This window comes from Leuresthes tenuis, unplaced genomic scaffold (genome assembly GCF_036924035.1).
Source record: "Leuresthes tenuis unplaced genomic scaffold, fLeuTen1.0.hap1 SCAF_6, whole genome shotgun sequence".
Classification (NCBI taxonomy): domain Eukaryota; kingdom Metazoa; phylum Chordata; class Actinopteri; order Atheriniformes; family Atherinopsidae; genus Leuresthes; species Leuresthes tenuis.
In genome coordinates, this window is record NW_027325360.1 from 14,580,931 (window position 1) to 14,594,671 (window position 13,741).

General features: G+C 40.7%; 3 protein-coding genes across 3 annotated transcripts in view; 2 read left to right on the plus strand and 1 right to left on the minus strand.

The window, feature by feature from the left end:
* Nucleotides 1–707: 707 nt before the first annotated feature.
* mier3b (mesoderm induction early response 1, family member 3 b) lies at nt 708–10,010 on the plus strand. Its single transcript, XM_072387780.1, has 13 exons — nt 708–731; nt 1,896–1,920; nt 2,183–2,328; nt 2,971–3,093; nt 3,220–3,343; nt 3,718–3,791; nt 3,927–3,999; nt 4,124–4,272; nt 4,476–4,557; nt 6,402–6,496; nt 6,595–6,722; nt 6,874–7,028; nt 7,172–10,010. The coding sequence occupies exons 1-13, from the start codon at nt 723–725 to the stop codon at nt 7,645–7,647; spliced, it is 1,659 nt and encodes a 552-aa protein (XP_072243881.1). The 5' UTR covers nt 708–722; the 3' UTR covers nt 7,648–10,010.
* Nucleotides 4,561–13,741, plus strand: part of prf1.5 (perforin 1.5) — a 71,151-nt gene continuing 61,970 nt past the window's right edge. Inside the window, exon 1 of the mRNA XM_072387776.1 lies at nt 4,561–4,570. The gene's annotated coding sequence lies outside the window, so the exon portion shown is untranslated. The remainder of the gene's footprint in view (nt 4,571–13,741) is intronic.
* Nucleotides 10,150–13,548, minus strand: elac1 (elaC ribonuclease Z 1). Its single transcript, XM_072387777.1, has 6 exons — nt 13,317–13,548; nt 12,817–13,023; nt 12,012–12,070; nt 11,530–11,740; nt 10,926–11,414; nt 10,150–10,719 (listed from the first exon to the last, which is right to left on the minus strand). The coding sequence occupies exons 1-5, from the start codon at nt 13,471–13,473 to the stop codon at nt 10,936–10,938; spliced, it is 1,113 nt and encodes a 370-aa protein (XP_072243878.1). The 5' UTR covers nt 13,474–13,548; the 3' UTR covers nt 10,150–10,719; nt 10,926–10,935.

The window sequence follows — 13,741 nt, forward strand, 5'->3', positions numbered from 1 at the left end:
GTATAGTTTGAGTTGTTTTCCATCTCATTGAGCAACATAATTCTCCTTGGTCCCTGCTTCCGCCCCGATGGTCCATTTAATGATCCATCAAAGGAAGGGAAAAATAAAAAGAAGGCGGGGTATGAACTTGGTAAACTAAATTCCTTTCTTAATTCGGATATTCACTTGTGGTGTTTTGGACGTATGGTTCAGCATTAAGTGCATGTAGATAAGTTACTCATAATTAAATTTTACGACCATACCAGAGAAATGACAGCTATTGCTAACCTAAAATGAAAAAAAACAATATTTGAAGGCTCAAAGGCTAAAGGATGCGGTTTTAAGACTAAATCGAAAGGGACAAGAACGTTAATGGAGGTACGATAGGTGCAAATATGCGGCATTACCGAGAATAGAAAATCAGCTGGGATGTTCATGGAATAGTCTGTGAATGTTCTCGCAAATTGCTGTCTGTGGGGTAGTACCGGGGTCAAAGGCATGACATTGATATGTTTGAGTAGGCTCTTTTAATTACTTTAATATGCGTATCTTTTAATATAGAGATTCTGAATCTCTATCATATCTTAAATGTGCTGTTTGCTGTATTAAATTACTCCCGTTAGTCTGAGCAGCGGCTGGCATAAGCGGCGTCACGACTACAACGGTCACCTGGATCGCTGATTGGCTCAGAGCGCTGATCCGGGTACTGCGCTAGAACGAGCCCATTAGCTAAAGGTACCAATATGGCGGAGGTAAGAGGGAAAACAGGGGAGAAGCAATCAATCTTTAATCGATATTTTCTAGATTTATGAATTGTATCTTTAATTTTTATTCTATCGATTAGGTATATAATCTTTTTTTCCTTCTGTATAGCGTGTTTTGTATTGTAATTATCATTTCTATTCCTTTAAAATATGGTTTAATGTCCGGACTGATCCTTCACTACGAGGCCTCTGCGCCTTCGCTCTCAGCTGCTCCGCTGTAGCGGCTGTGTAAATTGATACGTAAAATTAACGTTAGCCCGCTGCTTAAAAGAAATAACTGAATATGCCGGGTATATGATGAATGGAAATCAATTTTCTCTGCTTAGGCTAAACGAGCAGCACCTATATCTAAAAAAGAATTTCACTCCATCGACTGTAGCACCGTGTAAACGAAATTAGTGTTTATATTATTCGATGCACAGCGATAACAGTAGGCTTTAGGGTTAGCTTGCTGGCTAGCAAACAGTTTTAGAACCTGTCAGTGTATAAATCGCGCTGTTACCATCTACACACAACATTAATTTTGCTAAGAATGTCACGGAAACATCGTAATGCCATTGTTCAAATGTCAAATTCACCTAAAGGTTTCCTCAGTTCTGAGTGCGGCTAATGTTAGATTAGCTACCTATTCCAGGTAATGTTAGCGCTGTAATGCCATATTCTATGACTAAATGAATTTCGTGACCTGATTTTGATATTTCAGATGTCTTTGCTTTTTCTTGTTATTTTTATATTGGTACTTGTTTGCAAATATCGTTCTACTGTGGGGTTCACTCATGGCTAGAAATTCTGATAACTGTTCTGAGGAATTTGTGGCCTGTCATTATTTGGCACTCAGATATAATATGAACTTGTGTTCAGATGCTGTCATGCAATTTTTTTGTTCTATATGTACACATGCTCATTTGTTTTAAGTTTATTTATGTTTTGTTTATGGTCATATAGCTATGGCTACCTGTGACTGATGTTTAAATGTCGTTTGGTAACAAGTTAAGCAGCTATTGGAATTTGTGACAATGAAAATACTAGTTGACCGCATTTTCTGTAGCACTAATAATAATAAAGTATTCAGAGTTGGAGTCTGATAGCCTTCAGAATTGGAGGGGTTTATTACTGCTCTAATATGCGTTCTGTTTTTTTATTCCTTTTCAGGCTTCCTTAGGGAGTTCAAGTCCAGGTAATGAAATATCCATTACAAATAATGTATTTCCGGTTTATGTGCTTTATAAACGCAGTCTTTTCTCTCTTAAATGATTTTGCTTGACAGAAGTAACAAGATCAAATGTTGCATTTTCTAACAATTAGACAGGGAAAGTTGCTTTAAAATTGGCACGATGTCATGCTTTGATTACCGCTGTCTAACAACGTGCATCTTGAAGAAGAATAGTCTAAATTCTAATGTAAACAAAAGTTGACACGTCTTTGCTTTTCTCATTCAGTTGGCTCTTTATCATCAGAGGACCATGACTTTGATCCGACTGCAGAAATGTTAGTTCATGAGTATGATGATGAGAGGACCCTAGAGGAGGAGGAGTCTCTGGAAGGCGGGAGGAATTTCAGCTCTGAACTTGCAGATCTGGAAAAGGTAAAACATGTGAAAAACACCATAAAATGACTTTTACTTGTATACATGCAAAAGCAGTCAAACAAACCTTTAACCACAGAGAGTGTCGGTTGTTTGAATGCAGTGATTTTCATTGTTTTGTCCTTGTGTCCGATGCATGAGAGTATCAGCAAGAATGAATTGATGAAATAACGCATATGAATATATTAAAGGGTTGTCTAACCTTTAAGGGAAAATCATACGAGTATATTTCTTTGCTTGCATTAGGGCTGAAAACAGTGAAAGTCTGTTGCTGCTGGAATATAAAGCTCGTCTAACAGTCAGTTTAACAGTCGATAGCAAAAACAGTATATTTGCAATGATATTTGATTCGCACCTCCACATGTTGCCATCAGTAAAGATTAAAATTGTGATAGTGTAATTTAGCTGATGTGTTGGCGACATTGAGTTGTTGTATATGTTTAACGAGGACTTTGGTCGGCTTTGTACGATGCAATTTTTTTTTTTTTTGTTTGAGGATATTATACTTAAAATATGCTTGAACATCTGCATAGATATACATTAAGAGCAATCCATATGATTGTTTTATCTCGTTATCTTGCTTGAATTCAGACGACTGTTCAAATCCACACGATACACATTGCCCTCTCTTTTTGTTATCAGGAAGGGAACATGCCTTTGGAGGAACTTTTGGCTATTTATCGCTACGAGGCCTCAGCAGGCTCCAGTATAGACAGTTCCTCAGGAGACCTCACTGATGAGCTGCCTGACATGACTTTGGATAAGGCAAGAACCTGTTGGATTCAAGAAATACAATTAGAGTATTTATGTGAACGACACATTGAGGATCTTTGGTTGATCGCATTGTTGAATTGAAATGATTTATTTATGTTTTGTTTGTTTCCTCCTCAGGAGGAAATAGCTAAAGACCTTTTGTCTGGTGATTACGAGGAGGAGACCCAGTCCTCGGCAGATGATCTGACACCATCAGTTACCTCACACGAGGCCACTGATTTCTTCCCAAGAACACTAAGATGTAAGTGGAGATTTAAAATTCTAACTACAGCACCTTTTGTCTGTCGCTGTACTTTTGCAACTATCCCAGCTTTCCCGAGTATTTCTAAGGTTAAAGAAGCTTGAACATTTGAGAACAACTTCTAACATTAATATAAGCATGTTTTCATAAACGCTAAACTTATCCAGCTTGAATAGAACTATTGCACTACTAGAACTACTAGAATCAGAACTATTGCAGAGAATGTTTGGGTAAGGTGATGCAACCTCTTTTTGTGGAAATTAGCCTAATGCCAAATAGATTAAAATGTCGGGTTGTTGTACTCGGGGAGGTGCCATCGCAATTCAGTGCACATTAAGATATTTAAGGTGTACTTATTTATTTATTTATTTCAGCCAACGCTATTTCTGATGGAGATAAAGAGTCAGAATGTGATGAAGATGGCTCAAGCCCAGAGGACTCCAGAAAAGTAAATGATTCATTTAATTTTCAGTCACGTTCAACGAACAATTAAGTTTACTTCAAGATTTCCGTGTGATCGGACCTAATTCGTTCTTGGCTTTAAACGTTGTGTGTATTGCCTTTTGTGTTTTTTTTGTAACAGGAAATCATGGTGGGAACAGAGTACCAAGCAGATGTTCCTTCTTGCCTCTGTCACTACAAAGATGAGGAGAAAGGTGCCTGTTGCTTTTTGCTTTCTGCATTCTGTTAGATGGCTGACAACCGTGCCTTCATCCATTCATAAAGAAAAGATAATGTAGACAAGTGGAATGATCTTACATTATGGACTTTGCTCTGCAGTGTATGAAGATGAAGATGAGTTATTATGGAACCCAGGTGTTTTGTCAGAAAACAAGGTGAGGAGTTTCCTGTCTGAGGTATTGTCACGGACGACAAATGAAAAGGGAGTATATGATAAACCAGGGATGCATGTTCGAGACGATGAGCAGGTAAGACCTCAATCCTTTAACGTAATACAGCTATAAATGTGATTTATAGATGTGAGATTTGTCATAACATTAATTTACAACAACATATGAAATATTTGCTCAGTGTTTTTTTTGTCTTTTAAATGATGCATATTGCATACTTTTGATGAATTTTTGGCCAATACAAATACTGTTGTTTTGGTCCTTCCACTCTTTCAATATAGGCTTTGCACGAGCTTCTCAAATGCAACTACAACACCCGTGAAGCACTAGAGAGATACTGTAGTCATGTAAAGTCCTCAAAAGGTAAGCAGACAGAGTAAAAAAAAAACAGTAGAAACTGCTTTTTCCCTTCATATAAAACTAATGTTGCTGTAGCAAAACTTGGAATCAGAATGACTCATTGTGTCAAACAGATGATATCTGGTACCACAAACAAACATAGAGGAAATTAACAGGTTTCGTGTCCATGTGAATAAAAAACAGCTCAAAAAAGTTTAAAGGTGCTATGGCAACCAAAGTGTACAGAAACTTCCAGTGAAGACCTCCACGGGGGCTTGATTATTGGCATATTTAAGATGACATAGAAGGTTTTTGTCAACTGCAATGTATGACAGAAAAATAAGAAGAATTTTGAATTACAAAATTATTATAATGATAATAATCATACAGGATGATGCCTCACCGTGGGTATTAGTGGCTAGTTTTCATTTTATTGCAATAATGTCCACATAGTAACTTGTTTTGTTGGATATAAATGAGACTCTTTGTCACAAAGACCATACAAAAGCCTTTTTATTGCCATTCCACATGTGGATTTCCAGCCACAGGGATGGAGGTCTGTGTGGATGTCTTGTGGCGCTGGTGTGGCATCTGTGGCGGTGAGGCAGTTTGATAAATACCAGCAGATTCAGTCGTTTCAAGGCACATTGGGCCATAAAAATAATAACGGCAATATCATTTCTACCACATTATAAAGCTTGTGTACATAAGCTAGAGATCGAACATGATAAGATTCAGTAATCGCTTTTCTCAGTCCTTCTCCGACTGGCTTGTAAAACTCTGTTGGAATATTTAAATCTTCCAAAATCTCGTCGACATGATGTTCTTTGTTCCTCTTTTAGAGTCACACTGGAAGTATTTTCTCTCATTTTCTCGTGATGTTTAATTTCTGCAGTGAGAGTTTCTGAAGTTTTGTCAAATGGCTTTTCTGTTACAGTGAGGAGTTTTTTGATAACGGCTAGTTCACGCTTAGGGTTTGTTTTTGGCCGTGGCATTTTCTAATGGTATTTAATGAGGCTCACTTTTAGGAACACTTAGCTGCTAGTTTGCAGCAGTCTGTCTATTACCCGCTTATGAAATGAAGCCTAACTAGGCTCGAAATTTTCCAACAGGCTGCGAAATCCAATTTCCTCCTCGACAGGTAGTGGTTGATCTTTAATAAGGATGAATTGAACCTTCTCAGTAATCCATTTAGGCTTTCTGTTGTCTGCTGAAGTTCAGCTCTTCTGAGTAAGCTGAGTAATCTGCTTTCCTCCTCAGTTGTTAGCACAACACAACTCCTACATCCTGGAATGTTTGCCTCTCACAAAAATGACTTGACGCTGTTTTTACACTAAAATATTTCCAAAAGGAGCACACGTTGAGCCATCATGTCAGTACCTACATTGGACTGGTTTGGTCCCAACTTGTTTAAAAACTTACATATTTTGGGGGAAAACAGATGTGGAGTTTCTACAGTGATGAGAATAACCTCCCTATTGGAAGCCATCCCTTTTTGCAATATTATCAAAATTGAATCTCACCCACAGCCATGTACCATGCACAGCACTTAGTACTAAATGTAGGAGTCATTCATAACCCTAATGATGATGATGGTGGACTGTATACAAGAGAAAGCTCATATTGGGTTGGGTATCTGTCTATATCAGTTGAAGCCCAACTTAATTCTGTGTGTGTGTGCTTGTCATCTTATGATTTAACCTCATACATCGAAGAAGTTTTGGTATTTGATTACTCAGTTTCACCAAGTATGACTTGTACTCTCTATTTTTTTTTTTTATTGAGGAAAACCTTTGGTTTACAAATAGATGACTGGTTTGCCATTGTTGTAAATAAATGTATTTTTTTTGTTGTTTGTTTTATCTCAGAAAAATCACCTCCGTGGTCAGAAGAGGAATGCAAGAGCTTTGAACACGCTCTGCAGATGTATGACAAGAATTTTCACCTCATCCAGAAACACAAAGTGAGTTTTATTGTCCTCTTTCCAAGCATCCACGAGCTCTGCAAACACGCCAGTTTCTCGTCTTCTTTAATGACCCTTTTCGCTGTCGGTCCTCTCAGGTAACGACACGAACAGTAGCGGAATGCGTAGCGTTCTATTACATGTGGAAAAAGTCCGAGCGCTTCGACTACTTTGTGCAGCAGAATCGCTTTGGGAAGAAGAAGTACAGCAGCTACCCTGGTGTTACGTAAGTGCCAGTAAAATGTTTTGTTTTTGTCCCTTCGTTTAAAATAGATTTTCATGTATTCTGATGTCTTAAAAAAAACTGTCCAAAAAAAACATGGGAAGGCAGATGACAGGGAAGAAACAAAGCCTCAGATATGTTTCTTTATATGCAGTGACCTGATGGACAGGTTGGTGGATGAAGCGGAGGGGCTAGCAGTGGACAGCTCCTCCTCTGTTTGTTCAGGAACAGGTGGAGGAGGAAGGATGGAGACCACGACAGAACAGCAGCTTAGCCTTCTCAACTCTATCACTGCCAGTGACCTCACAGGTGAGTAATGGGGCTTAGTTCTGCAGTGATGGAGAAACATTAAGATTTCCTAAAAAAAAACCACATAACTGCCCTCATTTGTCAATGAAAGCTGTGAGAGATTAAGAACTGAATTCTGTACTGACGGTGCCATCTCCTTTCAGCTTTGAGCAACACTGTAGCCACAGTATGCACCCCTGCCGAGGTTAGTTGCCTGGACTCCTACAGCTTTCCTCCACTGGACAGTCTCCATCGTGGCTCCCTGAATCACGATGAATCGCTCGGGTTCCCCTCAAACGGTGCCGACCCCGACTGCCTCAACATGCTCGACGCTGGCTTCTACCACTCAGACCTTGGCCAGCTGGGAGGAGTGTGCGTTAGCAAGGACTGTGAGCGGCCTTCCAAGAGACTCAAGATGGCGCTGCCCGACTCCTTTATTAATGACGTGTCCGTGGGCAACCTCGGAGTGGACTTTGAAGCACGGCGGACGACGACGCATCACCACCGAATCACCGGCGCCAAAATGGCAGTGTCCGTCACAGACTTTGGGAGCTTAGCGAGCAGCGGCGAGCCCAACGGGTTTCTGGGAGCACACGCACGGCACCACACACAGCACACTGCAGCACTTCAGTCGGAGTGATCTTCCTCGGTTTCTTCCTCGGTTCTTTCCTTTTGAAACCCCTTTTCCTGCTTGTACATAAGACTGACCTCACTGGAAAATCTGATTTGTTTAAATACTATTATAAATATATATAAATATATACATATCTATAAATATGTATATGAATATACTTTTTTTGTTTTCATTTTTGTGTAATATGACATCAGTGATGTCTATCATATAGAACTAAAATCTTGATTTCTCTCAAGAGTTTATATAGCCATTTATTTTTTTGTTTGCGTTCTCCATCTGTGTGTAATGTCCATGTACAGCGGGGCCCAGAAGCTGCAGGAGGAGAGTTGTGGACCTTCTTCCCTCACATTTACACACAACATCTTCTGAGCTGCAGTCCATCATCCTGCCATTCGTTTTCAGCTGCCAAATCTAGTTCAGTTCTCTGCCTTTAGTGTTAGCGTTTAGTTTGCCCATCTTTGTTGTTTGAAGTGGTACTTTAATTTTAATTTAATTCAAATGTTTTTTTTGTTTTCTTGTTGATGGTGTTAGGTTTACAGGTACTGTTCAGTAACCACATTGGTGCAGATGGTTTTATTTGATTCCCAAAACACCCCCCGGGCACATGTTGTATGAGCACTCGCGTGGAGATTAGCCCGGAGTCCAGGAAGTGTCTTTGCTTTAGGCCCCTCCTGTTAGGGTTTCCCTTTCTGTTTTCTATTTTGAGCACTCGTCTGTTTGTTTGCATGCTTACGTCACTTCAAATTGGCCAAACGTGTGTATGTTTGCAGTACTTTTTTTGTTTCGCAGTCGATCACAGATTCCATAAGGAATTGTTCTACTGTCCGACTTCTTAAACGTAAAACGTACACCGTGCCCCACCCTTTTGGAACTCTTGCTCGGCTATCGGCAAACTGTAACAGCAATATAGCAATGCAAAGGTTTTGGTTGGGTTAATAGCCATCGAAACACTGGCACAGTAAAGTTTTGTATTTATTGAATATACTTTAACCGTTTTGAGATTGAATTTCTTCCTTTTTAAGTTCATGCTGCTCTTAGATGGGTTTTGCTGTTTATGTCGTACTTATTGTAAAAACGGTAGAATATGTCCTCGATTCAAGTAGCGCCATTTCCAGGCTTCTTGCAAGCTTTTTGTAAACTGCGAGCAGTATTATGTTTATTTAAAGCCTCTCTGATTTTTGTATTGAACCTCTGCCTAGCCTGTACTGACTAGAGTTGCCTTTTTGAAATCTGGTCGACAATTTCCTTGGAGCCTGCGAGCAGGAACGGAGCCGTTTTCGCTCGACTGAAGTCCATAATTGTGAAATGTAAAATGTTTAGCAGGTCAGCGTCAGTTTATTGGATGCAGTAGTAGTGTTTACTTAATTTATCTATGCATTGTGCTATGAATATTTAGTTTGTTTCAGGGGTACATCCTTTTTTTTTTTGCTCATGTCCATAGGTGTAATATTTCACCATAATGTGTGTACAGATAGAATTCATGCCCACTAACCATCGAAGTCATTCAGTTTCCAAACCCAGCGTCAGAGAGAGGACATTCGCGTCTACATTTCATGTAAATAATTAGCAAATAGCCTTTAAAAAGTCTATTACTGACCTCTTACACTTGTGAATCTGTTGATACAAAGGTTTTAATTTGAATCCTTGTCCGAAAGGCAATAATTTGTAGATATGTAAAGACTTTTTTTTTTTTTTTTTTTTGCGCATTTTAAACACTTTTGACTTGGTGTTTAAACTTAATTTGTGTCTTTGGAAAGTCACGCTACCCAAACACCGGGACGCAGCTGAAAGCCACGCATGCCGGCAGCGCCCGTCTCTCCAGTGTACCACTGAAAAACCGGCTTTACCTGAAGACGTATTGATATCGCTCAACGGTCCAGGTTGTTTTTTTGTTTTGTTTTTTTTTTTGCATCCGAGACATGCAGCCATGTGTAAATGACACTCATCTTTCTTTCTTTCCTCGGGGCGTGGGAGAAAAAAAAAAACTCTTTTTACATGTCGTCTATATTTGTCTTGAATGGTAAAGGGATGGCTGCTGCTCTAAGTGGGGAGCGAGTTTCTCTTTAAATGCAATGTGCATAATGCAGTAGGTCCTCCGAGCTCTTCTAGCTTTAGCAGTGCAGTGATATTTATTTCACCTGTGGTTTGTACAAAGACGAAGAAAACTTGTCAGAATGTAAAGGCCATTCAGTAGTGCAAGTAGGTTTTCACCACCCTGTGAACTCGAAAATGTGATATTTTATCGACATCTCTTGTTATGAGACTTGTGTGTGCAAGGAAGCACTAAACAAATTTATTTTATATTTTGTATTGTTTTGAAGTTTAAAAGGAGGAAAACAGAAAAAAAAAAAAAGAAGAAAAAAACAAAACGATATAGCGGTTGTGGTTTTGGAAAAAGAAAACTCGAGTCCTTTGGAAACAAACACCTTTGTGGATAAGAAAAATAAAAAAAACTAAACTTAAAAATGTATATCCAGAAATATAGACAATCAAAACTTCATTATGGAAAATGTTCAAGAAGCTATCTTTATTGTTTATAAGAATTGTACATAAACATTGCTGTTTTTTTTTGTCTTTGGTTAAACATTATTTTGTATTTTCTGTTGTACTTTAATACCTTGTGTACAGATCCAGAAATAAAGCTCTGGAAAAGGTTTTGGAGACGATCACGTGGTCTTCATTGCGAGGGAGATGGGAAGGTCGTGGGTTCACTTGCATTAGTTTGTGTCAAAATTCCAAAAACAAGAACCTCTTTTGGCTGAAACCTTCCGTGTGAACTTTTCCAAAGTTTTACTAAGAGTTTCAGATTCTTTGGCAGGGACCTCAACTGCGTCAAACTTCAAATAGTCACTCTTGAGCCCAGCAATAGCAACAAAATGATCTCGGTTCAGTTTGCTTCAGGCAGGCACACCTTATTCAATCGTCCACTTGCTCAGATGCTGAGCTCAAAGCAAACCATTAAAATGGTCATAAAATAGGACTCCTGTAAAGGTAATGAGGGGACTTTTGGACTTCAGTAGTTCTAAAACCGAGCAAACTTCTAACAGACTGATCGTGACGTGTGAAATGGTCCAAAAACTCCAAATAAATGGAGGTTGAGAGTTTCTTCACTTGTTAAATCAGGTTTTGGGGGAGTTAAACTGATTTAAACTTAAAAAAAAAAGAAAAACCTATTGATTGACCATATCTTAGGAAAATAACAGTCGTGCTTTTAATAATCAAGATTAGTGCCGAAGGGTCAGAGTATTTAAAATGTTTCCTACCATCGTAATAGAAAACTGAACTGCTTGTTCATCACCTTGGTCTTTTGAGAGGGATGGACAGAGTCATAAAGTCCTCAGCCAGAGTCACGTTTACGCCGCTGTTCAGTAGAGCATCTTCAGCCTGTCTCTTGAGCTCCGACACGTTGTCCTCGTCGCCCTCCTTCTGCAGGGCGCCGGGTTTGTATCGCTGACTGAAGTGGTGCAGGACCAGCCTCTGGGCGCAGCACCTCCGAGCCACTGCTGCCGCCATCTCCGGCGTGCTGTGTCCGTGGTCCACCGCTTTCTCCCGGTGCTCGTCCCCAAGGGTGGCCTCATGAACCAGAACGTCCGCCCCGTGGCACAGCTGCAGGGCTCCCTCCCCGAGCACTGAGCTGCAGTCCCCCAAAATGCAGACTTTCCTCCCGGGAATAGCGTCTTCGAGAACCTCGCTGGGCAGAACCACACGTCCGCTCTCAAGAGTCACAGCCTCCCCAGCTTTAAGACGCCCGTAGAGGGGCCCCGGTTTCAGGCCTGAGATGCGAAAACGAAAGAGAGACTGGTCAACGCCATCTACATTCACCGTTTCCAGAATGCTTTCCTCACTCCACTCTGTACAAAAGGACAGAAAAGCTTTTTTTTTTAATACCCAGCTCCTTCAATAGTTCTGTTTTCAGTCTTCCGGGTCGGTCGTGCTCCTGAATGCAAAAACCAAAGGACGGGATGCGATGAAACAGCCTGAAGGCCTTCACAACAAACTTCTTGTCTTCAAAGAGGTGATAACAGTCAGTGGAGAGGTCCAAAGAGATTGTCCTGCCCGGCTGCTCCTGCAGATGGAGAGGACCGGACTCTGCCGTCACCTGGTGGGAGGCAGACACACACGAGAACTCCATTCAAAGCAAAACATATCAGCGCACAACCAAAACTTTCATAGGGAAGTGATAATGAATGCTCTTTTTCATGTTAAACAAAAACAGATCAATTTGATGTGTGCCGTTTTGAGACGGTTAATATTTGGGTTCTTTTGGTCTTTATTATGCACATAAGCCTTGTCCCACGACGTAATAATAACTGACAGCAGGCAATGTGTGATCTTTTATTATGTGACGTATGTCAAAGATATGTACAAACCTCCAGGCTGAGCCGTCCCTCCTCCGGACACTGATCGGGGGTGGGCTCCAGCTCATGAACTGCAGAGAGAGAGAGGGAGTTTCAGAGCCAAGTGCGACAAGAACAACAAGAATTGGCAAGAAAAGGTTAGAGAAAGGTGTGAAAAATACAGCAAATCAAGTTCAAATGGCCAGATAAACACAGACTGACAGAAAAAAAAAAACACAATCTGAGTTAGAGTACATTCACAGGTCCTGGAGTAGATCAAGTCAGCATTTAAGAGTGGTGATAAAACATCTGCATTTGTCTGATTAAAAGTCAAACATTTTAAAACTGCTTGATTAGCCAAAAGTGGTAGTGTCTGGCATGAACATTGGGATTCAGAATATACAAATATTAAAACTTCTAAAATATCTACCACTACTCCAAAAGGAGCGGGGTATGTCATTTGAAACTGTGGCACATCATTTACAAACAAGGGTGCACATCTACAATGGGAACAGGAATCAGTTCAGCAGCAGTTTAGCTGGTGCATCAATAGTAGCAACTTCAAACTTTGCACATGCAGCTTTGCTCAGGAGCTTCCATATAATACACCTTCAGTAGGTTTGCAAGATGGCGACCATACTCAAATTTAAATCTGAAAACAATTTCCTAACTAATTTCCATATATGATCAAGTGTTTCTCCTGGTAAACACCAGAGCATACAGTTGGGGTGTCAGCCTATCCGGTGGCCAGTTGTGCTAAAACTCCTGCTTTACATCGGTTCTCAAGCTTCCAGATGTGTGCAGATGTCAGATCACAGGCCGTCTGCTTTGGACCTGCCTGCATATGGGAAAAGCAGCTGTGATCCCGTCAGGCAGAGTGTCACCCTGAGAAAATGTCGAAGGCCCCGGGGCCCGTAGATGTCCACACAGTTCAGGTTCTGCTGGGTGTCGGCGCTGGTGTTGAGACTCACGGTGCAAAGGAGACCAGGCAAACCGAACAGGTGGTCTCCATGCAAGTGAGAGATGAAAACCTTGGTGATTCGGCCTGTGTGGACAAAATCATGTTGTTACACACAAGTGTCATAGAAGGGAACGTGGAGAGAGCAGGGGACGAAATGTCTAAATTCACTGTGGGTGGTTGTATTGTAAAGCAGACAACAGTCAATTTACTTAATGCTTTTTTTTTTTGTAAGAGGTCTGTAAAAAAATCAGAAAATATCAGAGAATCATGTGGATTTTGATCTGGAAGATCAAAAACAGTGCAGCCCTTATAATTCAGGTAAATGTTGTGTTTAAAAAAACCACAACATTTACCTGCTCACAGCTGAAGTGGCTCACCGGGTCTAAGCTGGCTCCTCATCAGCTGGGTCTGGGTTCCCTCTCCGCAGTCAAACAGCCAACACTCTCCGTCCGTGCGCAGCACCAGAGCCGAGGCACCGCGGTGAGGGGACGGATACGCCGAGCCGGTCCCAAGGAAAGTCATGTCCATGGTCATCCTCACCAACTAACAAGAAAACTCCCTAAAAGTATATTTCTCACCGCAGCAAGCGTGACATGCCTTCCGTAAACATGTCACACACTGATGACGTAGTATAAGCGACGGGGCGGGTGTTGGAAATTGGATCGTCCGTAGGTACGTTCAAGGGACCCTGCAGGGGACTGTCTACATCAAAGCGCACATCCTGACCGGATAAAAGTGGATCATTTTGCACAAACTGTACTTATCTTTACTACCACCATGATACCTGTTAGAAATGTCAAAA